The sequence below is a fragment of the Colias philodice genome, chromosome 21, assembly GCF_061535455.1.
Source record: "Colias philodice isolate Cphi_HAF_F1 chromosome 21, ilColPhil1 Martin Lab GWU primary, whole genome shotgun sequence".
Lineage (NCBI taxonomy): Eukaryota > Metazoa > Arthropoda > Insecta > Lepidoptera > Pieridae > Colias > Colias philodice.
This window is the reverse complement of record NC_143106.1, coordinates 5,630,545-5,657,474: the sequence shown is the minus strand read 5'-3', so window position 1 is coordinate 5,657,474 and position 26,930 is coordinate 5,630,545. Positions and strand designations below refer to the sequence as shown.

Sequence of the window (26,930 nt, the reverse complement as noted above, 5' to 3'; positions counted from 1 at the left end):
TGTTTTGAGTTGGTTCTATTTTTTTCGACACTTGAGTTATGTTATGAGTTGGTTCTTGGTTTGCTTCTGATACTGATACGATAATATTTATAGTTTCGTTTCTTATCTGAAATTGTGTTTAGTAAATAGGTATTAAAAATATATTTTGCGATTAATAATTCTTAGTTACTATGTATAATTATTATTATTGCACTGATTAATTCAATGGTTGTTAAAAAATGATTACAAACCTTTTTAGATGGAGGTTCTTAAATAACTGTTTCTCGTATGGAATTTCCATTTTCTGAATCCTTTAATTTCTGAAGATCAAGTTCTTTTGAAGACTCATCGATACTGAGAAGAGTCGTATTATGTAATAAGGGTTTCGACACCTCACCTGATACTGATGCATTCAAGTTTTTAGTTTCGTTAAAAATCTGAAATTGGTAAGTTGACGCTAAATCTTCCTATAGGTCACATTCGTGGGAATGAAAACGCTCGACTGAGGAATTGAAACTTTTATTGCGGTCAGGACGCTTTGTGAGCAAATTTGTTGATGAGGGTAACATAATAATCCATACTAATATTATAAATGCGAAAGTAACTCTGTCTGTCTGTCTGTTACTCAATCACGCCTTAACTACTGAACCAATTTGCATGAAATTTGGTATAGAGATATTTTGATACCCGAGAAAGGACATAGGATAGGTTTTATCCCGGAAATCCTACGGGAACAGGTTTTTCTTTGAAAATGCGGGCGAAGCCGCGGGCGGAAAGCTTTATATTTTTATTTTTTTAATGATTCAGCGCATTTCACTCTAGCTGCTAACTGCTACATTAATTTCATATACCTAGAAGCATTCATGGCACTTCCATCACGTCATGGAATCAGGCGACAATTTTGGCATCTTTGAATCTTTTCAAAGAAGTTTCACTTCTGACACGTGTGCTCAGCACACGGGCTCTTTTTTAAATTTTAGTTAACTCATATTTAATCATAACTTTTTCATAGAAACATAACATAATATGTATTTAACAAGTTACCTTTTTAACTTTCTATCCCCGGAAATCCATACTAATACAATTATAAATGCGAAAGTGTCTGTTATTCAATCACGCCTAAACTACTGAACCAATTTGCATGAAATTTGGTATGGAGATAATATTTTGATACCCGAGAAAGGACATAGGCTACCTTTTATTGCGAAATATGTGCCACGGGCGAAGCCGGGGTGGACCTCTAGTATCTCTATATACATAAAAATCATAGGTCATCTGTTGTTGTTCTATCCGAGTCTTAGATCATTACTTAATGATCTATTATAAGATCCGAGTTGTATCATAAAATCCACAGATATAATCGCTCGATTGCAGTCAATTGTCCTTGCAGTTAAAAAAAAACATTGCTTATGGCAGCATAAGTCAACATTTAGTGTCATTGGATTTTGAGTATCAATTTGACAGTTATTCCGCCATAGCGTTGATTCAGTGTTATCAAACACTAAACAGTAAATTAAATTAGATTTATTTGTATAGATTAATATGGCTATTGTAGAGGATGAAGTGCGGAATGGTTCTGAAGGAGAAGATGAAATAGAAGTCGTTGTTGAAGAAGATGATGGAGAGGTAGATTCTGATGATTCGGACGTAAGCATACCCCACATATTTCGTTATAATAAATCTTGCAACGGTTTAAATGTATCTTATGATTTTCTACAATGAACGTTCTACCTGATTGATGTGAAATTAACGTAAATAATCTTTTCATTAGATTGACTCTTTCGTCTGATAACTTTGTTTAGAGAATATTGCATTTGAAACATTCTACCTAACCTTCAATTCAATTAATTTAATTCTTATAGGATGACGACGATGATGATGATGAGGAGGCTTTGGAAAAGAAAGTAGCAGATTTAGAACGTAAGATAGATGAAGATCCATATAATTATGATGATCACATTAATTTAATTCAAGCTTTATGGTAAGTATTTTGAAGACACACATGATGATATATTTTTAAATAATCATTCACAGTGAAACTTGATTCATACAGTCAAATAAAATGTGTAAATGTTCTATAAAAATGTGAATAATGAAAATATACTACCTATTGTAATAACCTGATACAGACAGCCTTTCTAAAATGAAATTGCTGTATATGCAATAGAAATCAAGAAGTCCTACTTAGTTACTGGAGCATTGTTCATTTTATTAATTTATATTTTTAAGTATATAAAGGTAAATTTGTAAAGGCAAGTTAACTTCTTAATATTATTGAGTTAGAAATATGAAGTATACTAATGGAAATTAACTTTTAGGGGTCTGTCAGAATTGGATCGCTGGCGAACAGCTTTTGATAGACTCCAGAAGTTATCAGTACTGAGAGCTGAACACTGGTTAACGAGGATACAAACAGAAGAATCTCTGGCTCATTCTAAAGAATCTAAAGATCATATTGCCAACTTGTTCAAGCTGGCCGCACTGGATTGTTATTGTAAGTACATAATATTTAATTTATTATTTTTTTAATATTTTTAAGCTATTGCATAGCTTTTATCTCGGACTTTGAGCGCGGCTACCTAAAACTACCTAAAACCTAACACCCCCACTCCAACCGGCACAGCAATGCGATGCTATGCAATACTTTACTGCGGCAGTCCTCGAGTGCCACACATTTTTTTTATATAGTTAAGTTTTGTTAAAGATTGTTTTGTAGATATTTGTCCATTATAATAAATGATGTGTTGTAAAAATAATCTAGTTATACAATCAATAATGTTCATGTTTTCGGAAGGTGACACCTTATTTAAGTGTTTATGTTTATTGTCATAAACATTAATTTTATTGAAGTGAAACTTCTTTATCAGGGTTGGACAAAAATTTAGTGTAACATTTTTGCGTTACGCCGTACGCGTGACATTTTTGAGTTACGCCGTACGCGTGACATTTTTGCGTTACGCCGTACGCGTGACATGTTTGCGTTACGCCATACTCGTGACATTTTTAAGGTCATAAAGAAGTTTCACTTCTTACGTGTGTACTCTAGTACACGCATAAATTTTTTTTTATTTCAGCAATACCAATTCTAAGTGAGTGGTGCTCATGGTCCTTAACTGCTGGTGAAGTTGAGAATGCTCGCACTCAGCTCGAGGAAGTCCTACGTAGGGCTGGTGCTGATCCACTCTCTGGAAAAATCTTTTGGGACGCTAAACTTGAAATGGAGAAAGCTCAACTGGAAAATATGAAGTTAGTTTCAGCTTAATATATTTTGGATTTTTTTCTTTTAAATTAGCATGTATCATATTAATAAAAATAGTGTTAAAAAGGTCCTGAAATATTTATTTATTATTTATTTTGTTTTTTTTTTAATATGTGCAGCCAGGATGATACACAATATAAATCCCAAAGGAAGAGGATATTATGGTGTCTAGAAGAAACTGTTTCTAGGCCTCTTCTAAGGGGAGATGAGGCATGGCAACCCTTACAGGAGTTGGCTCTTGATTTATATGACCAAGAATATGTAGATAAGGTATAACTTTTTAATATATCTCTGTTTATACTAATTATAAAAAAAATGTATAAGCTTATTTTCTACAGCATATACACTTAGATTACAAATAAGACCTATTTCATAAGAATATTTAAGATATTATTATTTTTTAACATAGTTTTCTTTGTAGATAAAAAAACAACATGATGCAGCCATAGATTATTTGCAAAAAATAACACCATTTGAAGACAGACTATTAACATTAGAGTAAGTATATAAAGTAATAATATAATGTCAGTTTTTTAGTCAAAACTTTTTAGTTAATAATCATTATATTTATTTATAAATTATTTATTACTTTTCAGAGAACCAGAAGAAAAATGTAAAGTATATGAAGAATACATAGATACAGTGAAGGAATTGTCTCAAGAGGAAAAGTATGCAGATTGTGACAGCAATGGAATTCTAAAAGTATGTTGGGCAATTTGTATAATGGTGACAATTTACTTTTTCAGAATGTACAGTAAATTTACTTTTTCACAAGAAAATAAAAAACACGTGTTATACAAGCACATAAGAACATGATTAGCCACAGATTATACTTTAACGTAAATTAATCCATTTTCAACCTACAAAGCTTAAAAACATGACCTTAATTTCTGACTTCCATTTTATATAGTCGATAATAATTATAACGGGTATTAAAACATACAAAACAGGTGCTATATGAGCGGGCAACAACCGAATGCCTTGCTTGTGAGGGTGCACACACACTACTCCAAGCGTACGCGCGTCACGTACAACGAACGTCCTCAAGGGAAACAATCGCACGAGTGTTAGACGCGTGTGTGAGACGGTGTCCTAGACGAGCGACTTTCTGGATACTGAAGATGCAGCAGGCGGAACATGAGGAGAGGGAGTTTGATGAGGTATTGTGTTATTGAAGTGAAAACTTCTTTAGCGGCGTTGGGTATAAAATCTTAAACTCGCGTCAGGACACGTGGCCTGATCGAAAAAGCGTAAGACTACGACGAGACGCAGATTTTTTTTTTTTATATTCCATGCGTAAGACGGATACCATTCCAAAATATCAAACATGCTCAACGTTAATAATCAAGTTTTCACTTCTGCCGGCACTCCCAGAGTGCAACCCGTCTTTTTTTTTTTTGTTGATTCGCTATGGAATGATGGTTAGATAGAATGGATAGCATTTAATCTAGCATGTTAAACTATGTATCATAATTCAGAAAGAGGGAAAAATATTGTTTAATTTTTTTTAATGTACTTAATTTTATTGTGTTGTTGATTACCAACATCGCTATTAAATTTTATTAACAGGTCTAAATAGTAACATCAAAATTAAATTCAATACATTTTAAATCATATTTCTTATTGCTACAGGTGAAATCAATTTTCGAGACTGCACTATCAAAGGGTATGGATTCATACAAAGATGGTGAAGCTCTGTGGCTAAGTTATTTGGAGTTCACTCGGCGAAGGACTGCATTTGATAATGAACCTGATGTGGAAAGACTTAGGAGAACATTTAGACTTGCGTGGGACTCTCTAGCTGAGGTAATTCATAATTTTTAATTGTAAATATATTATTTGTCACATATTTTATAGGTAATATTCTGTTATAGTCGAGCCAATTTAATAGGCAACATTTGACGTCTATCAATTTTATCTTCGAAGAGAGGTAACCTGCTTAAAAACATCGATTAAAGTGAATCAATCGATACGGATTTGAAACATTTGTAAATCGAATTTATTAATTTATGATGATTTTTGTTCACAAGTAATCAATGCATTCGATTCTAGATGTCAGATCTCGATTTTCAGAGTAACATCTCTGGTATTTAAAAATAAAAAAGGTTTATTGACACAAAATTGTAGCGACGTCAGTTCTTTAAATCAGAAATTGTTTGTTATGTTTAGAATGGTTAATCAGTAAAATGAAATCTTAAAATTACTTGAATCGGTCATTATTATTATAAATATGTAATTGTTATTGAAAAAAGTTAAGCAAATGTGCAGATCTAACAGAAAGAAATATCATGTTATTCTATGTTGTCGTTACTAGGTTACGTTGTTGAATTTTGTTGAACTGTCAAATGTTGCCTATTAAAATGGCTCTACTATAAATGCATGTTTATGGCTAATTAGTTTTCCAACAATTCCTACTGTATTTTGAACAAACATTGTGTAAATTGAAATTGGCTTTTGTTTTGTGGACTTTTATTGCAAAATCATTTTTACAGTTTTCTAACATAAAATGACATCATTATAAATAGTAAATTGTAGATTGAATTAATAAAATGTGTTTAAAAAAATTGTGATTCATTTGTAGGCTTGGGGTGACGAAGCCAATGACTGTGAAGTGCCGTTGTTTTGGGCGCGATTGGAGTATAGTCGGATGAATGATCCTAAACAAGGGAAAGAGATCTTTGAGGAAATATTCAGTAAGTATTTTGCAGGATTTTTTTGGTTATATGGAATTTGACGATTTCAAATTTTGTAATCCATGTGAGCGAAGCCCGATCTGAAAGTTAAAATTAAATAAGTAAAAATGCGTGACTGAATGTAGCTTGAATTTTTGGTTGTATTTATTATGCCATTGTAAATTTACGCCTCAATATTGAAAAATTCACGCATTTGACGGTTCGCGCGAAGGCAGCAACGTCTGCCAGGACAGCTAGTTACTAATATAAATACTTTTGTTACAGAGTATGGTGAGAACAAAACGCTCTCCAAATACTGGGAAGCGCTCATACACCTGGAGCTGGCTCGATGGAACGGTTCCGGCGAGCGGCGCCTGCGCGAGCTGCACCGGCGTGCGCTGCGCTGCGTCGGCGACTACCCGCCCGCGCTCGCCGCGCTGTGGACGCACTTCGAGCGGGACCACGGCCAGCTGCACACGGCGCTCGAGTGCGCGGACCTGTGCCAGGTGGGGCCGGCGGTCGCTATGGTAACGGCACTCGCGAGCTGTGCCAGGTGGGGGCAGCGGTCGCTATGGTAACGGCACTCGCGAGCTGTGCCAGGTGGGGGCAGGCGGTCGCTATGGTAACGGCACTCGCGAGCTGTGCCAGGTGGGGGCAGGTGGTCGCTATGGTAACGGCACTCGCAAGCTGTGCCAGGTGAGGCCGGCGGTCGCTATGGTAACGGCACTCGTGAGCTGCACTTACGACTACCCGCCCGCGTGTATACATCTACAATAGTATTACAATAAGGAAACGTTAAACTTTTTGTAATGAAAATCCTGAACATCAAATCAATCATCCTTTAATTACAAGTTACGACTTCCTTGATCCTTTCTACCACATATCAATATCATAAAATTTTATTAGAAATTTAATTGCAGGCTAAACTTAAAGAATGGCGCGACAACTATCAAGCGATGAAAGAAAAGATGACCGGTCAGAAACAAAAAGGCAAACAGGGTCAGGGTAAGAAGGGCAAAATGGACAATAAAAAGAAAGCAAAAGATACAAAAGCCAACAAAGGGAAAAGGAAATCGGATGAGATTGCTGAAGGCAGCGAAGTGAAGAGGAAAAAGGAGGAAAATATGGAGGTGGAAGTGAAAGAAAAGGACGCAGATAGTGCGAGCGGTACCAAAAGGGCTCATGAAGATGATGAAGAAGGTATGTAATATTATTGAAGATATAAGTTATATTTGAACGTCGAAATCTAGATACACACATGCCTGATATATTTCTGTATTAGTTGTTTTTGAAATATTTTCTATATTTTTTTTTTATTTTAGGTGCTGAGAACAAACGGCAAAGGACACAGAGCGAGGAAAGTGCCAGAAGGCTCGGGACGAGAGAGGCTTGCACGCTGTTCGTTAGCAACCTTGAGTTCAAGTACGTTAAAAAATATTTTAGTTTTAGAAATGGTCCTATTAACGTTTGGTCCTTCGAGTCGGATTGATGTAATTTAAGTATGTTATTAGAAAATCTTTTAAACTATTGCATAGCTTCTATCGCGGGCCTTGAGCGCGGGGACCGAATCCAGAAATTTCGTAACGAAATAAAACCTCACGCTCCCCACTCCGACGGGTACGGAGGTGTGGCTTGAAGGCATAGCATGCAATAGCTTTACCGCGGCAGTCCCCGAGTGCCACACGTCTTTTTTTATTTATACGTGGATAACTTTCAACGAAATCATTATTAAAGTGAAATAAACTTAAACTTTTAATAAAATGACTAACATTTTTTTTTATGTTTACTTTTACAAACATTAATATAAAAATATGATACCCTCGAAAAAATCATATCTTATATGCACACTTTCGAAATTACATTAGAGGAATAAAATAATAATTTATGTTTAATTGTTTTTAGAACGGACGAACAGAGCATTCGCGACAAACTGTCGGAATTCGGCAAGATAGTGTCTTTGCGGTTGAAGTCTGGCGTGAAAGCGTTTGGTGGTTCCATATGCTACTGCCAATATGAAACACCTGTAAGTAGCGGTTTATTGTTATTTATGTATTTTTATTTTTGAAATAATAGTGTATGTGTGTGTCAGGTAATATTTACAGAATGTGGAGACATTTAATAAAGTTTTACACTTTACAAAACGAATGAACACGAATGAATGCTTAGATTTTAAGTTTCCTGGTTTTATATTTTACACACAATGAATAGTAGGTACTATAAAACTGAAAAGTTTAATTTTTTTTTATAAATTTCACAGGAATCAGTCGATGAAGCACTAAAACACGACAGAGCACCACTCAACGGTCGGCCCATGTTCTTATCCCGGTACTCAGCTAAGAAAAGCACACCAACATTCAAATATCCAACGAATGTAGAGAAAAATAAGTTATTCGTGAAGAACCTGCCCTATTCGCACTGTACTAAGGAAGCGCTCACTGAGATATTCGATAAGCACGGCGCTTTGCGGGACGTTAGGGTTGTCACTTTCAAGTAAGTTTTTTTTTGTAAGTTTAACACAAATTTTAATGATAAATTAAAAACTAATTAAAATGTGTTCGTTTTATTTTACTTGCCTTTATTGAATTTGTTTTTTGAGAAAATATATTTTTATATTTTTTAATACTATTAACATTTTAACAATACTCAAATATCTACTGCAATTAATTTTTATCTTCATGAATTGCAATAGTTATTTTTATTGGTGTTAAATTTTATTTCGAACAAAGGCAAAATTTTCTACGATAAAAGAAATATATTTTAACTCACCAGGGACGGTAAACCCAAAGGTCTAGCGTACATAGAGTACGAGGACGAGGAATCAGCGTCTACCGCGTTAGACAAAACAAACGGCCTACAAGTCGCAGATAGAGCGATACAAGTGGCCATAAGTGCTCCACCACCGAAGAAAGACGACTCTACGGCCACGCTAGGGCTGCCAAAACGCGATACGGGTGGGGGCATGTAAGTATAAGTTTATTAATTTTTATAAAGGGTTTTTACAGATGTCTAACGTAAACAAGAGCGATGATCGAGCGGATTATAATATTAACGCCCGCAATGGTAAATGTTTTTTCCCTTTGGCTTTTATTGAGTGTTTATGTAGGAAAACAGAAAAACATTATGTTTAGGAGCGTTTTCTTGTGTTTGTTTTATTCATTCTATTATTTATTACAAACTTTCGATCAATACTCAGCGAGCGTGTTCAAACTGAGTTGTTATGCTAAGACGTGTAACATTATTTAAATATTTGAAAAAAAAAATCAACTGCACATTAATAAATTTTACATTTATTACAATTTTTACATAATACTTGTGTTATAAGCACAGAGTAAAAATTCAATTCTAAATGAAAGACTATAATTTTCAGGCGGCGGACGCAACTAAGCAGCTTCATACCGAGTGTCCTCCAAAAACCAACAGCGAGCACTTCCAACGGGACTTCCACGAACGGCGAGAAAAAACCGCTCTCTAACACTGATTTTAGGAATTTGCTGCTTAAGAAATGAATAAAAATAAGAAATGTCGTAATTGGCAAGCAATCGTACGAACAACGTGAACAAATTATCATACGTATACGTAAGATTTTTGTTTGAGAGGTGAAATATTTTATATTTACGAGCTGTCCTAACTGGCAAAAAATCGTACGAACAACGTAAGAGTTATCATACGTATAGATATGATTTCAGAAATATTTAATGCATTTTTTTATTAATATGCTCAAAACACTTGAAAGCAAATAATATATGATGGCAATTGAAAAATTAAATTTTTGTACGTAAAAATTAACGGCACAAAAGAATGTGTCGTTAAAGCCAATCGATTTGGTAGGTAGAAATTGATTCACATCATTATTGTTATTCTAGTGCTACACAAGCAAGAAAATGACAATACAATTTAATAAATTCAGAATACTAGAGCCAATGATTTTATTCATAATGGTGCTTTTATAACGTAAATATTTATAGAAACATATAGGAGCAATGTCGACATTTGTATGAAGTTAGAAGTACTTTTTGTTGTAACATTTAGGGCTGATTTTTCAATCCTTAGTTAAAACTTATTCGTCGAATAATGTATAAAACTACCATTTTAAAAACGTATTCTAATTGCCCGTATTTGACAGTTTACGTGACATTTTAATATCATCGTGTAATACTTTATTGGACGGATAAGTTTTATCTAAGCATTGAAAAATCGGCCCTTAGGGCGTATTCAGAAAGAAAGCTTGAAACTTATAAGCGCTTATCGGCGCTTGTCATGTTCATATATTTTCCTGCGCGGGTTACCAGCACTGACAGGAAAATATATGAACATGACAAGCGCCGATAAGCGCTTATAAGTTTCAAGCTTTCTTTCTGAATACGCCCTTAATTAAGTTGTTCGTACGATAACGTGCCAATTATGTCAAAGTCGTATCGAATCATTCGGGTATAATTGCATCAGCAATAAATCTTATATAGGCTTCATTTTAGCATATAAATAAACCCCAGTGTACACCGCACTCATGTATAATAACTATTTGTAGTCATAGCTTTACTTTATATAGTTCTATTATCTATTTTAATTTGTTTCGCGATTTGTAAAGTTACAGAAGAAAAAATTGCGCATATGTTAAGTTTTACAGTATATATACTGAAAATTTATTGATATTTGTTTCATTTCGACGGTGGTAAAATATTTTCTTTTTTCTGTATTAAAATTAAGAAGACTTCCAATTAAGAATATGAATGGGATCAGTATAGTGTTAATAACCACATTTGGTATAGTTTAGCTTATGTTCGTTTTATTGCGTATATTATGTATACAATTCAAATCAGATTTCAATAAAAACAACATTTTCTTTAACTTTTAAACTGCTGTCACATTATAATGAGTGTTCTCATTATGTTAATATTTAAAATGGCTTAAAAATGGCTATATTTGGGATAATTATTAGTCTTGAACATTTTGATATAAACATATTTGACGGCAATTATAATGAAAGTGAAGTAAATTGTAGACCACAATAAAATTTGGTAAGGCATAAAAACAGCATTTAAATAATTTGTTTAGCATTCATAGCTTTTACTTGCAAGACATCTTACAATGTGATTTTGTGTAACTATATGCCTCGGCAGTAGCTAATCGACCCTGGCGTTTTTCACTCAAGCAGATAAAAAAAATTGTGAGAGTGTAAATCTAATTATTTTAGAGCATAATGTGCGTATTGTGCGCTACTTCAAATGCTGAAAAAGTTGATTTTTAACAAATATTTAAGTTATAAACTCCTATTTAATTATCATTTCTAACCTATTTTTTAAATTAAACTTATATTTTTAACTTAAGAATAAAACAACTTTAAATATACCTGAATGGTTTAATGGTTACTATGTAATACCTATGTTAAAAAAAAATAGGTAGGATATTTTAAATTTCTGTACATTTCGTTTTGGTTTTTAATAAGAATTATCTGTATCTTGTCTGAATGGAAAATTAAGGCAATTCAAATATTAAAAACAATTGATTTATTATCAATAGCTAGACAAAGTTGCTTTATTTTTAAAACTGTTTTCTACCTATCGTTTCAACTCAAACCCATTATAATACAGAGGCGGCTCGCCCTAAGGAGCGCTGGTGCAGTGAACTCCCATAAATAATTATAATAAAATCATAGTCCTTAATTTAATTATTACCATTAATTATTACTATTTAAAATCAATCGTAATCTTTAAAACTACTGTTAATACCAATGAATATATCCATCATTCCATCATCCCATACACCTGTATAATACCTACTGTATTATGTAACGCGCGAAGCGGAGCGCTCACGATTGCGCTCCAATGAAAAAAGATTTAGTACATTTCCTAATACGAAATCCAATAGGAGTGAAAGAGAGGGTTTTGCCAGAGCCCTGCGCGTGAAACAAAAGATTTTCTATGGAAAAGTAGCAAAATTCGGAGCGCCGCACCCGCAAACGTTGCCGGTTCGTTTTTACCGCCCGGCAGGACAGCGATTGCGCGCGAGGTTGCCAGTTACCACTTCTATAATATAAACAAACACTCGAGTCAACTTCAATGCACGCGCGCGATTCATGCAATTTTCTAATTAAAATTATAAAATACGTGTTGAAATAGCCTGTAGTTATCAGTATTACTTGTGAGTGTTAAAATTAACAATAATTATAATGTGGCGTTCATTAAAAAGTGTGATAAAACGTTACAAATTCGGCTTGAATGTAAAGCTAAGGGACCGCCACGGCCTGAACTTGATCTTACGCAAAAATGTACGACAAAAACGAAAACTTATACGCGTGTGTTTAAATCTGAACAATATGTGAAAACACCGTGGTTGTGTGGTTGTGATGAAAGCAACAATCTATTTTGTTTTCCGTGTCTTTTATTTAAAGCGGGCGCGGCCGGCGGAGGTGAGAGTGCTTGGACTGAAACGGGCGTTGACGACTTAGCTCATCTTTCAATCAAGATGAAAAAACATTCACAATCTCGGTACCATTTGTTGAATGAACTGCAATTGGCGTCTATCGGTCTTGACGCTTTAAGTTATAGATATTTTTGCACACCAAAAAGAAAGACGTATCACGTATGCATTTTCTTTATAAGTAATTTTTTTGATAAATTGTACTGCTTTACACCATGTATTTTCAGTGTTTTATTTCAAGTGAACACCCATAAAATTTTGTCACGAGCCGCCTCTGATTATAAAGTGACAGTTCTTTTAAACGTGAAAAAAAACAAAACAAAAATTGATTTGTAATAGTGTCTAAGTTTTTGTTTTCCTATAATCATAAGACACAGTTTTTTATCAGAATCTATGAGTGCATTTTTAATATGTATAAATGTGTGCTACAAAACATGTGTGTTTGTTTCAAATCCAAACTGATTCCCGCTATTTATAACGTATGTCGTGTTACGTAATTAATAAAAATTGTTTTATACTTACTGCCGTTTTTTTTATTAAAAACCTACCTCTGTTTATTTAGTTTTATAGTAAGAATATAACTACCATATGTTTTAAATTCATATGTCTCTAGATTATAGATATAACGGTGCCAAATAGTATGGAGATTAATAATAAAATATTTTTTTAACTTGAAATTTCTTTAATACATACAATCTTTGAATGTAGCCTTTTTACAAATAAAAATATGTAACTGTTTAGTAGTTTTGGCGTGATAAGCGAAGATGATACGGACAGACAGACAGATCTATGTTAGTACAGAATTCAAGCTATTACAAGTAAAAAGATTAATTTATCGATGATCGATCATAAACTAAATTCTCTGAAGCTCATATGCCAATGATATACTAATGTGGCCATATCTTCGCAGTTTTCGGGGGTATAATTATTTTCCTGGTAACATGTTAGTCTACAGCATGCGAGAATAACAGCTTGAAGTATTTCTTTAGCGCTGGGATCTTTATCATTTACTTCCAATTCTGAAATGCGTTCTAGGGCGTGCTTACAGACTGCCTCTACGACAGGTTCACGGTCTGCCGGAGTTTTATGGGGTGACTGCGTACGAGTGCTCAAGATTTGCATTTTTTCCCTCTCCGTACCTGAACAATCCGACGGGCTCATGTTTAGATTATCTTGTGCACGATATCCCACTATTTTAGAAGCTGCCAGATAGGCAGTTTCGAGAATTTTTGCTTTATTGGTTACTTCGGAAGCCTTGATTACGTCAAGGATGTAAAACATGTTTTCACAAGCAAACTGCGAGGCTTTTACTTCCAATGGATCAAGGTCATTATTTTTGAAAATGTCGGTAGGATATTGAGTGGAAGTAGATATTGTAGACGTTGGTGTAATATGAGCATGCCGTTTACCACGACGGCCTTTTTTTCTTGATGAGGTTGATATAGCTTCCCCTGGCGTGTTCGGATTCATTGCTTGATTTGCAGACGTTAACTGCATGCTGACTTTTGTTTTCTCGATTTCTTGTTGTTCTTTTCTTCGCGCAAATTCATGTAAAGATTTAATAACTCTGGTCAATTCATAACTTAGGTAAATCTTAGCAATGGGGTTAAGATCCCCCCTTTTGCCTGAAGATGTAGGCTCCGAGCACGGTGTCTCATAGTTATGATTACTGTGATTTCCTTGGTAGTTATTGTTTCTTACACTCCTTTTTGACTCTCGCCACGGATCAATTTGGACTCCGTGCATGTTGAGTAGTTCCGTCACACCCCATATACGTTGCATATTTTGCGTCTGGTTTAAGGCAACCTGAAAAATGATAGGCCGATCGCTGCTGGCATAAATATTTGCATACTTAGGGGAAAACCCGAGTTCGCGCAAGCCCTCAATAACTTCTTCGGGAGCAGTATTACTAGGAAGTCCGCGAACTCTAATCTTAACCAATTGGTCACTGGGTAACTCATGCTCAATTATTTCTATAGTTGCGGAGATTTCTTTAAGAAAGCGGTATATTGCTTCAAATTCTATTTTAGTTTGTGTCTGGAATTGTATGCCCGAACTACAAACACGTGCGTTCGGACAACGCCCAAAACTTTCTTTGAGTATCTTTAAATGGTGGGCCCAGTTTGGTACGTAGTTCACAACTATAAATGTGTAGGCCAGATTGTTATCCATTTTTACGTTCTACGTATAAATTAAGCAATTATACGTTCAAATGGTTACGCCTATATTTACTAAGCACACTGTCTGCACTTCAAAAGAGATACACACTCTGCACTAGGGAGAGTAGGACTAAAGTTAAATTACTCTGTCTACTGTTTATATTGGCTGACTAACCTTAAGTCCTGCATACAAATCGTTTCTAAAGATAATCTCATACGCAGAAATGTTATCACTTATTATGACGGCTAAAAGCATATAAAGCAGTGTCGCCTTGTTTTGTTAAAATAAAGGTTCGTTATTCAATTAAGGGAATGAACATTGTTATTATAATCTGGATAACAAAGGACTAAGGGGAAATAGAAACAAAAGTTACAACTTAATACCCTTGTTCTTATCTTATCTGTACCTATTGTTGTCTAAGTTCTCAGAAAAGCTATCACGTCTTAAATAGTGAAAATGACTTATTGGATAGATTTGATAGAATCTAGTGTAGATGGTTTATTTAAGATTATATTCCAGTAGTTTGTAAAATACCGATTATTCCGAAAAAAAATACAAACCTTCGGTCGACAAAGGTAAATAAAAAATAAATAATAAAAAACGATTTTGAAAATAAAATGTATATTTATACATATTGTATAAAAATACAATTTACACTATACAATCTCAAAAGAGATCAATATCTTATATAATATACATAATATGAAAAGTGTATAATAAAACACAACGGTTGCTCTATATATAGATAAAATTAATTCTCAACAATCAACTAAGAGCTTTGTACTCATAAACGTGAATAAAATTTTGGCCAATATTAACACCGATCTAATTATGTTTGGGGACATTTCATGTTACGCACTACAACAAGACTAGATCTAATTACACAACGAATTAATAAAATCAGCTATGCTATCCATTCAAAAACTTGAACCTAAATCTAACTATATTATTTGGAAAAGAGTACTAATGATAATAAATATGCACAACATGTTTAATGCATTGCATATTTAACCTTTTACTGATATATTTCATAACAATACTACGATGAGCTATTTATTGCTTTGCGAAGATATTGCTTAAGCCAGATAGCTTGTCCTAAATATATGGCACTAGCTACCAACTTTTTATTGTTAACAATTTATCACAAAAGTATCACTTATCACACAAGTATTTAAGCTCATACAAAAATTTAGTTGAAATTTAGTATCTATCGATTATAGAGATATGTCATCATTCAATGTGTTTCCCGTCTTGCCATCTCTTCTTCGATCGCTCGAACGCTTCTTTAATGCAAGCCCTGGAAAAAAGAGAATGCAGGTTACAAGGATGATTGTTTAGTTGGATTATAGGATAATACAACTTTCAGCGGTATTCATATTAATACAATAAGATATTTACAATATAGTGGTATGATATTTAAAGGAAAAATCCTCTTCTGATTTTAAGTCAGTATTATATTCTTATGTTCTTATTAATTCTCAAGTTACTTGGAGTATTCTCAAATTATTTCATTAAAAAAAACCAGATTGTTTGAATCATAAGTATCATAAATTCGCTCCGTAACCATGAAAGACAAACACAAATGCCACGTGGTTTCGTAGTAGTTTTTTTCGTGACGAGTAACAAACATACATAAATCCAAACTCACAATTCGTTAGTAGGATATAATCTCTATTGAGTGATTTTTTAAGCAAAGGACAATACCAGATTTAGTATATGAAGAGTCTTTTTTATTCTTAAAGCGTTAAATCGACGAAATCTCTCGTAGTCTCCTTTCAGACTGCATTTAGAGGTATTCATGTCATAGTAAGTTGGTTGGTCGGTCACCCGAAAATAAAAAAAGGCGCCATATTCTGTAATTGGCTTCTAGAAATTAAGGTCTGTGTTAACACACACAAAAACGGTAACCCTAACTATAACTAGTTTGTGAATAAGTATGTATATGTCTTTAAGTGTAGAATACCTAAAAAGTGACTGGTGCAATATATACGCGGACACGTGTCCCGCGTCCACGTATCGCACTTCCGCGCCGGGCCAGATCTCCTCCAACGCGCCGACATCTTCGCGCGGTACGTACGCGTCGTGTTTAGCGCACACGGCTGAAATATACGAGATTAATTACTTATGACTGAATGAAAATTATTTATTGCGTTTTAAATACATAAAACACAAAAGAAAACTAAACAGCAAAAGGCGGCCTAATAAAAAGGCTTAACATTAAACAGCAAAAGACCTTATCGCCAGCCAGCGAGTTCCAGGCAACCCTAACAATAAAAAGAGATAAAAATACTCATTTTTTTTTCAAACGACCCGCTATGGTACCTACATAATATAAAACCATCGCATATAACATAAGCACTCGGGGATATCGTTATATCTAGCGGTGAAAAAATTCTTTATTTTTGAAATCGTATCAATATTCTTGAGATAATAATAGACTGACGTACAACAAAGAAGTAGACTACAATAGCCACGCTCAATATTGTCCGAAACAACTCTGCCCACGCAGTTTTCTAATATAGGATACAATAAAGTTTTTGTCTAGAAATAAGGTAATAATTTGAAATTAAATGTTTTATACACCGCCCAGATATTTTTGATCTTTTATGAGGCGATTGTTGGCGAAGTTTAGTGGCTTATAATACGCCATGATTTTTTGCTCAGGAAGATTACAAGTTGAAAATTAAGCTGGGTTTACAATACAACAAAAGGCAGTATTATCGCTATATGGTGATTATTTTAGATAACCTACTTATCTTAATTGCTAAACAACAAAGAACACAATTTTGGGAATTTTATTGTAAATGTAGGTAGATTTGTGATATTCAACGTCACCTAATAACGTCATCATAATGAAATAATTCATTTTTAATTTAATCATTCATTCAATCACTTTAAATACTTATTTATTAATAAATAATAAACAAGTTATTTATTTCGATGAAAACATTAAATAATCTTAATATACAGGGTGTCCCAAAAAGTAGTGATGAACGGAAGCTGGGAGGTAGAGGACCTAAAGGGCTATCCGAATCACCCCCATGTATGTTATGCGATTTTTCGTATTTTCGGAGTTATGACGTTTTTTTCAATTTTTCACCTATCGCCGAGTACGGTGATATTTTCACTCATGGTGACGTCAATTATTGCGGAAGGTGCTTGATTTTTTTTGTGTGCTAAGCTGAAAGATAGGCCAATTCAGTATGGTAACATTTACTATCGTTAGATCTTTGAATGGAATAAAAAAAAGAATTAAAATGCCAAGAAAGATAAAATTACCCAGTATGTTCTCCACTTCAAGGGCCCGTAAAAAAATAAAATCACATAAAAAAAGTTTTCCATTTGGCTTTTAAAAACTTGCTCTATCTATCAGGTAGCTACCCTGAAAATTTCATTTTATTATTCAGAAGGCTTCAATCGAAAAATTGAAATCTAAATGAGGTAAGTGCAAAAATTGAATTAACATGATGATTAATAAAAACAAATTAAAACCAATAACAAGGTGTTTAATTACCAGAAATTTTTAAAATGACCCCGCTATTGCTCAGTGCAAGTGCGACATCACCGTAAAAAGTTGTCTTTTAAATGTCTGAATGCTCTTTTATCATTTTTAATGGTTTCTTCTGCTACTATGAAGTTCCAGGTTATTTCGTTCAAATTGTGGCAGTCTCTCGTCTTTGTAGTATCCCCACGGAAAAAAATCAATAGGGTTTATGTCCGGGGACCGTCGAGGCCAGGCTAAAGGGCAAAGATACCCTGAAAGATGGATTGGTCGTTGCAGCCTGCGCATGCGCCGGTGAAGCCTGCCTTAAAGCCTGGCCTGCACGGTCCCTCGACCTAAACCCCATTGATTTGTTTCAAAAATTTCAACTAAAAAGACCTCGGCTACTTGAGAGAATGCTACAATTTGGACGAAATAACCCGGAAATTCATAGTAGCAGAAGAAACCATTAAAAATGATAAAAGGGCATTCAGACATTTAAAAGACAACTTTTTACGGTGATGTCGCACTTGCATTGAGCAACAGCGGGGTTATTTTAAAAATTTCTGGTAATTAAACACCTATTTATGGGTTTTAATTTGGTTTTAATGATCATCATGTTAATAAAATTTTTGCACTTACCACATTTAGATTTCAATTTTTCGATTGAAGCCTTCTGAATAATAAAATGAAATTTTTAGGGTAGCTACCTGATAGATAGAGCGAGTTTTTAAAAGCCAAATGGAAAACTTTTTTTTATGTGATTTTATTTTTTTATGGGCCCTTGAAGTTGTGAACATACTGGGTAATTTTATCTTTCTTGGCATTTAATTCTTTTTTTATTCCATTCGAAGATCTAACGATAGTAAATGTTACCATACTGAATTGGCCTATCTTTCAGCTTACCACACAAAAAAAAATCAAGCATCTAGCGCAATAAGTCACGTCACCATAAATAAAAATCTCATCGTACTCAGCGATAGATGAAAAATTGAAAAAAATGTCATAACTCCGAAAATACGAAAAATCGCATAACATACATGGGGGTGATTCGGATAGCTCTCTAGGTCCTCTACCTCCCAGCTTCCGTTCATCACTACTTTTTGGGACACCCTGTATATAAATCTCGTGTCACAATGTTTGTCCTCAATGGACTCCTAAACCACTTAACCCTAGAAGCCTAATCTACGCCTGCGAGGCGTACACGATTTCGAATATCGGATGTCTCTTTCTAACGGTTAAAGCTAGAGCGTCGTACTCTTTAGTTATCTCAGTGGTCGACGGGAGCTAAAGGACGGTGCCTGTATCGTTAAGGTAAGTCCCACCATTTTTGATTTATCGAGGTGTTGCACGCCTTCGAGACGTATGTTTAGGCTTTGTGTAACTTTTAACTAAGATTAAGTGATTTTACATTTGATTGTTTTTCGTGTATTTTATATCTTTTTTCGGCATTGTTTCAGTTATAAATATGTTACGGTCCAATATATTAAATAAAGACGAAATTATCGCAATTTTCAACGGAGATGACAGTCCTCACGAGGATTCAGATTCCAAAGTTGAGGATGACCAGATTATCGACGATGTTCAAAGCGAGGACGAAAATATTGAGGTGTCTGAGTTCGTTGCGTCATTACAAGAATCTGGACCATCTGAAGAAACTAATCCAACCATGAATATCAAAATTAGTGTGTAATAAATGTAAAAAAATCTGTGTGTGGCGAGCACAAGGTTGATTTATGTGTAGTCTATTCCTAAAGTTAATCTAGTCCTCTAAAGACGGGTTAGTTGTAATGTTTCATCTAAAAATATATAATTAGCGTAAAAAAAACTGATACTCTATAAAAATAATATATGTTTTAGTTGATTTTGAAGAAGTTAATTTTTTTGTTCCAATTTATGCATATTGTTTTTTATGTTGTAACAAACAACTGTAATTATAGTTATAATTGATAACAGTGTGGTTTTATTTTTAGTTTATTTCCCAAATTCAAATTTCCGCTTTATTAAAACTAGAATAATTAAACAATATACCTAAAATAAGGCATTTTATATGTGTACGCCTCTGAGACGTATATTAAGGCTTTGTGTACGTTCTATATAGATTAGGCTTCTAGGGTTAACCGATTATAATAAAATTCACACACCATGTGCAGTTCGATCCAACTTGAGAGATAGGATAGTTTAAACATGTAGGTACCACGGGCGAAGCCGGGGCGGACCACTAGTGTAATATAAATTATTTTCACTGCATGCAAGTATGTTTGGGGTACATTATATTCTAATTAAAGCAATGGTCTGATCTACCCTACCTTCGAAACCATAGGTCGTGGGTTCGATTCCCACCGAGGGCGAATATTTGTGTGATGAACATCGATGTTTACTCTGTGTCAGGGTGCTAATTGTCTATAATTATATAAGTATAGGTATATATTTAAAATTACATTTATGTTTATCAGCCATTTTTTTCCACAACACAAGCGAAAAGCTTAGTATGGGATGAGATCGTGCCGTGGGTGAAAAATATCCTGAAATATTTATTTATTTATTTATTTCTGTATTTACAACCTAATAATAATTTTTCGGGGTTCAGTAAATTTTTTATTTTAATAATTTAGAATTTTATAGTATATTACCTAGATAGAGAAAGAAAAACTATAACATTTATAATACTAACCTATAATTAAAGACGTGTCGTACGGAACCGAGAAATTACTCAAATGCGTGCATTCATCCATAATGCCCCTCATGAACTGTAGCGCCTCTCTGTCCCTCCAGTGGATCTTGCCTATGTCTATCTTCTTCCCGCTCGATTTCATGAATGGCAAATTTACCCATAGATCTGATGTAAGATCCGACACATTCCATGATTTCCTTTCTGGCTTTGATTTTACTTCTACAATTTCTTTATTTTCATTTGATTCTGTTTTGGTACTGTCAGTTTTTTTCAAACTATCAGTTGTTATACTCTCAGAGGTTGTTACAGCATTTGTTAGTACTTCTTGGTTAGTACTTGATAAATCTGCATGTGGTGTATATTTTCCTTGAGTACTGGGTTGTTCTACTGACGATTCTATTTTCGTATCTGTAAATCATAATCGTTATTATTAAATTAGGAAAAAAACATTTATTATTATTTATTTATTTAACCTATAACTTACCGATATTCGTATTACATTTGAGCAGTGCCTCCTTTATCCTATCTTCAGTCAATTTATTTATTATATCTATATCCTGAGAATCCAATTCGAATTTCTTATTCGATGTCAACTTATTGTACAAACTTTGGCTAATTTTCTGTTCATCTAATAAAACCTTTAATTCGTCATTCAAGTTTTCCTTTTGAGCAAATGATTTCACTAATTCATCTACTTTTGTTTCTTTTCTTTTGCCTTTATTTTTTGAATCATCTAATTCTCCAAATTTATTGCTGGCGGCACTGTTTTCTTTGTAGGTAATATCTAAATTAGGATATGCAGGATCTATCGTTACTTGCTTAATTATATCAGGGGTGTTTCTTTGCAGCAAATTATCCATATTTTGCGAGTAAGTTTGAGCAAATTTCTTCCCTGCAAGGAATGCTTCATCCACTATCGTTACCATTTTGGAAAGTTTTTCCCTATAATTGCCATCTGATAAATATTGATCTTCTAATAAATCCCAGTTTATTGAATGCGACATAACACCCTGTAATATTTATCATAACGATTACGAAATATTTTATCGGTCTGATAAAGGCTTATCAATAGTAAATAATATTTTATAAATCAATATCTATTAAATGCATGACAACAACTAATTGTTTTGCATATTCTTTGTGATGAGTAATATTTAAAGATATTTAGGAAGATAGGTATTTAAATTAGACTAAAACAATCATATCATAATTTTTGGCAACATGAAATTTATAAATGCTGAAATTTATAATATGGTATTGGAAATTATTTGATAAACAACAAATTATATATTATTATGGACAAGCCGCTTGCCCAGGCTTCGCCCAGGTTAACCAGGGATAAATAAATGGTCTTGTAGCTTTCTAATCGTAAATGATTTTTAAAAATATATTTTTTTTTATTTAAGTAAACCATTTTGAACAAAACATTTGTCCTCTTTGTTATAATTTCAGTTTTTGTTATAATATAAATTACCTGAAGGAATACAGCCGATGCGGTTGACCACGAAAGGCAAGGCACTAATACCAAAGGCTTAGGCCAATTTGTGGCGGCTAGTGACGCCATCTTTATAAAAAAAAATAAATAAACACACATTAATATCATTCTAAGTATGTATTAGAATTGAAGGCCCCCAGCAGCATTAAATATACATAAAAAATATATCATTATCTATTTTTAACAAAGAAATATAATTAATAAATGAAACTTAACTGCTCACATTTGAAAAAAAAATATGAAAAGAAAATAAGGTAAGTAATTTGGATATTTTCAATTTATAGATAAGTACATAGTTACTTACCTTTACTGGTAAATATTAAATTAACTATTAATTAAAAACAAAATATTACATAATACATTTTTTATATTGCTGTTAATATAATATTAAAAAATAAGGTATAATTAATTTAGTTTTATTTTAATTTATGTTGGTTAGTTTTATTCCTCGAAAATTCGAACACAACTTAATAATTAATTTCATAAACTACTAGCGGTCCGCCCCGGCTTCGCCCGTGGTACATATTTACGTTTTCTCTACATAAAAACCATCCTCGTACTACAAGAAATATAATAAAAAAAGAATTATCGAAATCGGTTCAGCCGTTCTCGAGTTATGCGCTTACCAACACATTTTGCGATTCATTTTTATATATAAGAAGATAAAAACTGATATGTATACAATGTATGTATTATACATATTATTTTGTCTATTAAGTGGTATTCGAAAATTTGATTGGTCGATTTAAAACAAAATTCAAATACCAACATGACCACCCATAGACAGGCCGGTAACCCCGAGAGGTCCGAGCCCGTTTCGCTCACACCAGTGAAACAATACCAAAGACTCTAGGATCAAACAGCCGCCCATTACGAATATGTCCGACACATTGTGTAACGAGGAACGCCTGAAAATATTTGATGTTAATAAGAAAAAATAATAAACAATTAAAGGATTGTTTTTTGAAGTAAAATTTCTTTAGGCGCGTTGAGAGTAAAATTTCAAGGTCGCGATATGGCAATACCGTCACGTCATGGAGTAAGGCAACGATTTTGGTATCTTTGAATCTTGTCAAAGAAGTTTCACTTCTGACACGTGTGCTGGGCACAGACGCTCTTTTTTTTTAAATGAAATCCTTTAATTGTTTATAGAATTAAATATGAAAGTAAAATGATTGGTGATGGATCTATGATTTTGTAATGAACTGTGATAATTTGACGAGATACTGTTTTTATGATAACTTCATACCATTGTTCTTGAGAACAATACTTAATATGCATTTAGAAAGCTTGTGAGAAAGTTAGATTGGTAAAAAACTTCTCTGACTTTAAAATAAATATGTGCAAGTGTTTAGTTTTTATGCTTTTAAAACAATTATCTTTAATTAATGATTTATCAAATAAATTCAATAAATATTCCTTATTCCATTTAGAAATTGGCAGTGTTATTTAAAATTAGCTGTTGAGTGCCAAGAATGTGTCATGATAATTTCATTTTATATTTAGAAAATGATGATTAAGTAAATTGTAATACTATAGGGAAGTGCCAAGCATTTCAATACAATATTATAGTAATGACGTAAATGTAAAATATGAATAAAGTATGACAATGCATTTATGACAAATAGTTGTGGCTCTGTGGTGAAAATCAAGTTACTTAAATGTCCTGTCTTTGGTTTCCAGTACTCTAAAAAAATCTTCAGAATATTATATAGCAAACAAAACAAAACTTCATATCTTAAAGGAAAATACATATTAATCTTAATTACTACTTAATTACACTCATGATAATAAATGCAGATAGTTGTTATAAATAGTTTTAAATGTTTTGAACTCACTTACACTTGATCTGTAGGTTTGCGTAGACCATAGAATGGATTTTCAAGGATTATCCCACCAATGCCAGCTTCTTTTAGTAAAGGTTTAACCATCAAATTTCTTCTTCTCCAGAAATACTAAAACATATTTTATTATCATTTATTTATTGTCTCAAAGTAGTTTAAAAAATAACCACCTCATTCGTACAGTGGTAAATGCAAGTACAGATTAACAAAAAAATTATAATAATCACAGTCTAGCCAAACACAGAACACTTCTAGGATGAATAAATAATGTTTAAATAAATTGAAATTAAAAACAAATTTAAAAGTTATGTTTAATGTATACTTAACACTATAATGAAATGCATATTCATATAGTTATATTTTATAATAAAAAGTCATCAGAAATTTTATGTACTGTGTTAAAAAATAAAAATAAATTATTACATGGTCTCCAGTCCCAGCAAGATGTAAACAAACAGGTTTGCATGTTGGTTCGGGCCATTGAATGGGAAGTAACATCTGGAAATGTGCTTTTTGTGCTATTTCTGGCACAATGCCAGGCAAATGCTTCTCCAGTGGCGTTACGAAATAGCCCTCCAGTAGCCGACAGTCTGACAAATTCTGATCCTAAAATAATACATATACTTGTTAATGATCTGAGTATTCATTTGAGATTAATAAAATTGTATTAAGCCTTGAATATTTTGTCAATAAATTAAAATGAAGTTCTAAGCATTAGCAGCTCGCAAGCGTTCAATTTATTTTTTATTTTTTGTGCTAATACAAACCTTTGTGATAGTAACAGGATAATCCCTTTCCACCAATTTAAAACATTCATCTCGATTAGACACAACTTTTCTGAATTCAAATAACCTAAAAAACAGAAGTTGTAAATTAAAGTTTGGTTACAAAAAGTATATGTATGCTTTGATCTAGAGTTTTCTATGCTAAGGTTAGTTGATAATCTAATATTTTCAATTATTTACAGCCTTACCTGCGCAAGTTTTCAGGTTTTCCCCACCCTTTAGTGAAAAACTTTGTTAGGAGTATGCTACGATAAACTGCATCTAATTTGCTAGCGGACATTTTTCGTAAATGGGCGGTAGTAAAAGTGTTATTTATTTTATAATATAATTAGAATTTGCGTTGTTCATTATCCGTCATTGTATTTTAGGGAAAAATCACAAGGTTGTCATGTAACAAACATGTATGATGGATGTCAATAGTATAATATTGTCAGTGTCAACAAAATCAGCTGTTGATACGGTGATGTTTCAGTAATCGTTCAAAAATATATTTTCCTTAGAATCTCGGTTATGTAATCTCCCTATAATCCATATTTTATTATCTCAAAGGTTATCAATACATTACATTCAAGGTTTTATATTATAATATGCTAATATGTCCTAAATAATTAGAGGTAGAAATATGAGTTCATACAAAAATTAAAAAATTAAAAAGAAAATAAATAATAATTATTAATGTATGTAGTTTATAATCCTTAACATTAAAAAAAGAAGGAGGAAAATATCTCTTTTCCACAAGATATTACCGCTTTGGATCTCTTTTCTCTGCCAACGTGTACGATGAAGAAAATATGTAGATCGCTGGTCTATTCTTATACCCGGATTTTTGTTTTGGGAATACCATTGAGTAATATAGAATATAGAATAGAGAGGACGAACGACTAAACTTATCATTTAAAACCAACCAATATAACAAAAAAAAATGGTTTGAGACGATTGACTCTAACTCGTGTTAGAAAAAGTATAGTAGCGATGGCCTCTCTACATAGTAACTCAATGTTTATGCATGCAAAAATTTTTGCCATATGTTTTCATACGAGGTTCATCAATTTTGTTAGATAGATTAATCGAATATAGAAAAATCAAGTAGGTGGATTTATAATCCATAATAGTTTGATTGAACGATTTTATCTTTTATAGATAAAACGATTTGAATATGAATTATATTTACATGATTTTATAATATTATTATTTATCATCTATCAGTCATGGGTTTTTAAATATCACATTTTGAGGACGCATTTAAAATGTATTTGAAATAACAGCATTATTATGTAAAAATATTATCCGCAGTAGGAATATTTTTAACGTTTTAAGTGTGAAATCTGAAATATATTTTTATAGGAATTTATGTATATCAAAACGCCTTACGCGGTCAGTCGGGGTTCGAGAAGGCGAGTGCGGGAATTAAATAGGTTTTAAATCTATTTGCGCATGTTTATAACTTCACAACTGCAAAACGGTGAAGGAAAACATTGGTAGAGTTCTAAGAGACGAACGGCAGAGGCTACTTCAGCCGTCGCCACCTGTCAACAGGCAAAAAATGTACGTGTACTAGTGTACACACGTAAGAAGTGAAACTTCTTTATGACCTTATTTTTAAAAAAATAATTTAGTATACTAAGTATGCAACTTTACAGAAATACGTCGAATCAAAGATGGCGCGTAATGGAAAAATGACACGCGTAACGAAAAAATGTTACTTACACTAAATTTTTTCCAACCCCGATAAAGAAGTTTCACTTCATAAACGGATGTCGTCAAACGTTAAACGCTTGCAGTTTGCCGTCAACGTAAACCGCAAGCGTCACCTGTCGACGGCAGCTGTCGACGTATTGACTGCTGCCGCCGACGCATCGACGACTGCCGTTCTCAGCGTGCCGTTCGTCTGTAAGAACGCTTAGGAAACCGACATGTCGATGAATCAAAAGTTCGACGACATGTGACATCTGCCAACCCGCACTTGGCCAGCGTGGTGGAGTATGGCCTGTAGCCTCATAGGAGGCCCGTCCCAGCAGTGGGAACATAATAATATAATATGGGCTGATGAATGATGAATGAAAACGCCACAAAACAAATCCTCATGCAAGTTTTAGTCTACAAGTAGGTATTATCAATAAATTAGTCTATACTCTATGCTATTGAATTAGCAAGATGCGACGAA

The 26,930-nt window shown here is 33.4% G+C and overlaps 2 protein-coding genes across 2 annotated transcripts; one reads left to right on the top strand and one right to left on the bottom strand.

Moving 5' to 3' along the window:
* The first annotated feature begins 1,421 nt into the window (after nucleotides 1-1,421).
* LOC149478909 (spliceosome associated factor 3, U4/U6 recycling protein-like) lies at nucleotides 1,422-10,108 on the top strand. The gene is made up of 17 exons (XM_089708722.1): nucleotides 1,422-1,626; nucleotides 1,842-1,960; nucleotides 2,298-2,473; nucleotides 3,054-3,225; nucleotides 3,358-3,508; nucleotides 3,660-3,736; nucleotides 3,835-3,940; nucleotides 4,189-4,398; nucleotides 4,871-5,044; nucleotides 5,820-5,931; nucleotides 6,196-6,416; nucleotides 6,831-7,110; nucleotides 7,233-7,332; nucleotides 7,813-7,933; nucleotides 8,168-8,400; nucleotides 8,680-8,871; nucleotides 9,278-10,108. Exons 1-17 carry the CDS (start codon nucleotides 1,522-1,524, stop codon nucleotides 9,414-9,416), a joined length of 2,688 nt encoding a protein of 895 aa, XP_089564848.1. The 5' UTR covers nucleotides 1,422-1,521; the 3' UTR covers nucleotides 9,417-10,108.
* Nucleotides 10,109-15,091: 4,983 nt separating this feature from the next.
* LOC149478908 (cardiolipin-specific deacylase, mitochondrial) lies at nucleotides 15,092-25,240 on the bottom strand. Its single transcript, XM_089709002.1, has 10 exons — nucleotides 24,955-25,240; nucleotides 24,749-24,833; nucleotides 24,405-24,587; nucleotides 23,980-24,092; nucleotides 22,907-23,045; nucleotides 22,117-22,206; nucleotides 21,127-21,652; nucleotides 20,643-21,050; nucleotides 16,451-16,586; nucleotides 15,092-15,784 (listed from the first exon to the last, which is right to left on the bottom strand). The coding sequence occupies exons 1-10, from the start codon at nucleotides 25,044-25,046 to the stop codon at nucleotides 15,718-15,720; spliced, it is 1,839 nt and encodes a 612-aa protein (XP_089565128.1). The 5' UTR covers nucleotides 25,047-25,240; the 3' UTR covers nucleotides 15,092-15,717.
* Between the last annotated feature and the right edge of the window lie 1,690 nt (nucleotides 25,241-26,930).

Bases quoted from the DNA above. Each gene is read 5' to 3' on its own strand.
- LOC149478909 (XM_089708722.1), top strand. From the start codon at position 1,522: ATGGCTATTGTAGAGGATGAAGTGCGGAATGGTTCTGAAGGAGAAGAT. The intron at 3,226-3,357 runs GTTAGTTTCAGC...TAATATGTGCAG, and splicing joins GCTCAACTGGAAAATATGAA to CCAGGATGATACACAATATA. The intron at 6,417-6,830 runs GTGGGGCCGGCG...ATTTAATTGCAG, and splicing joins AGTGCGCGGACCTGTGCCAG to GCTAAACTTAAAGAATGGCG.
- LOC149478908 (XM_089709002.1), bottom strand. From the start codon at position 25,046: ATGTCCGCTAGCAAATTAGATGCAGTTTATCGTAGCATACTCCTAACA. The intron at 23,046-23,979 runs GTAAGTGAGTTC...AAATATTTTCAG, and splicing joins CGCAAACCTACAGATCAAGT to GCGTTCCTCGTTACACAATG. The intron at 22,207-22,906 runs GTTGGTATTTGA...TTTTTTATAAAG, and splicing joins GCCTGTCTATGGGTGGTCAT to ATGGCGTCACTAGCCGCCAC.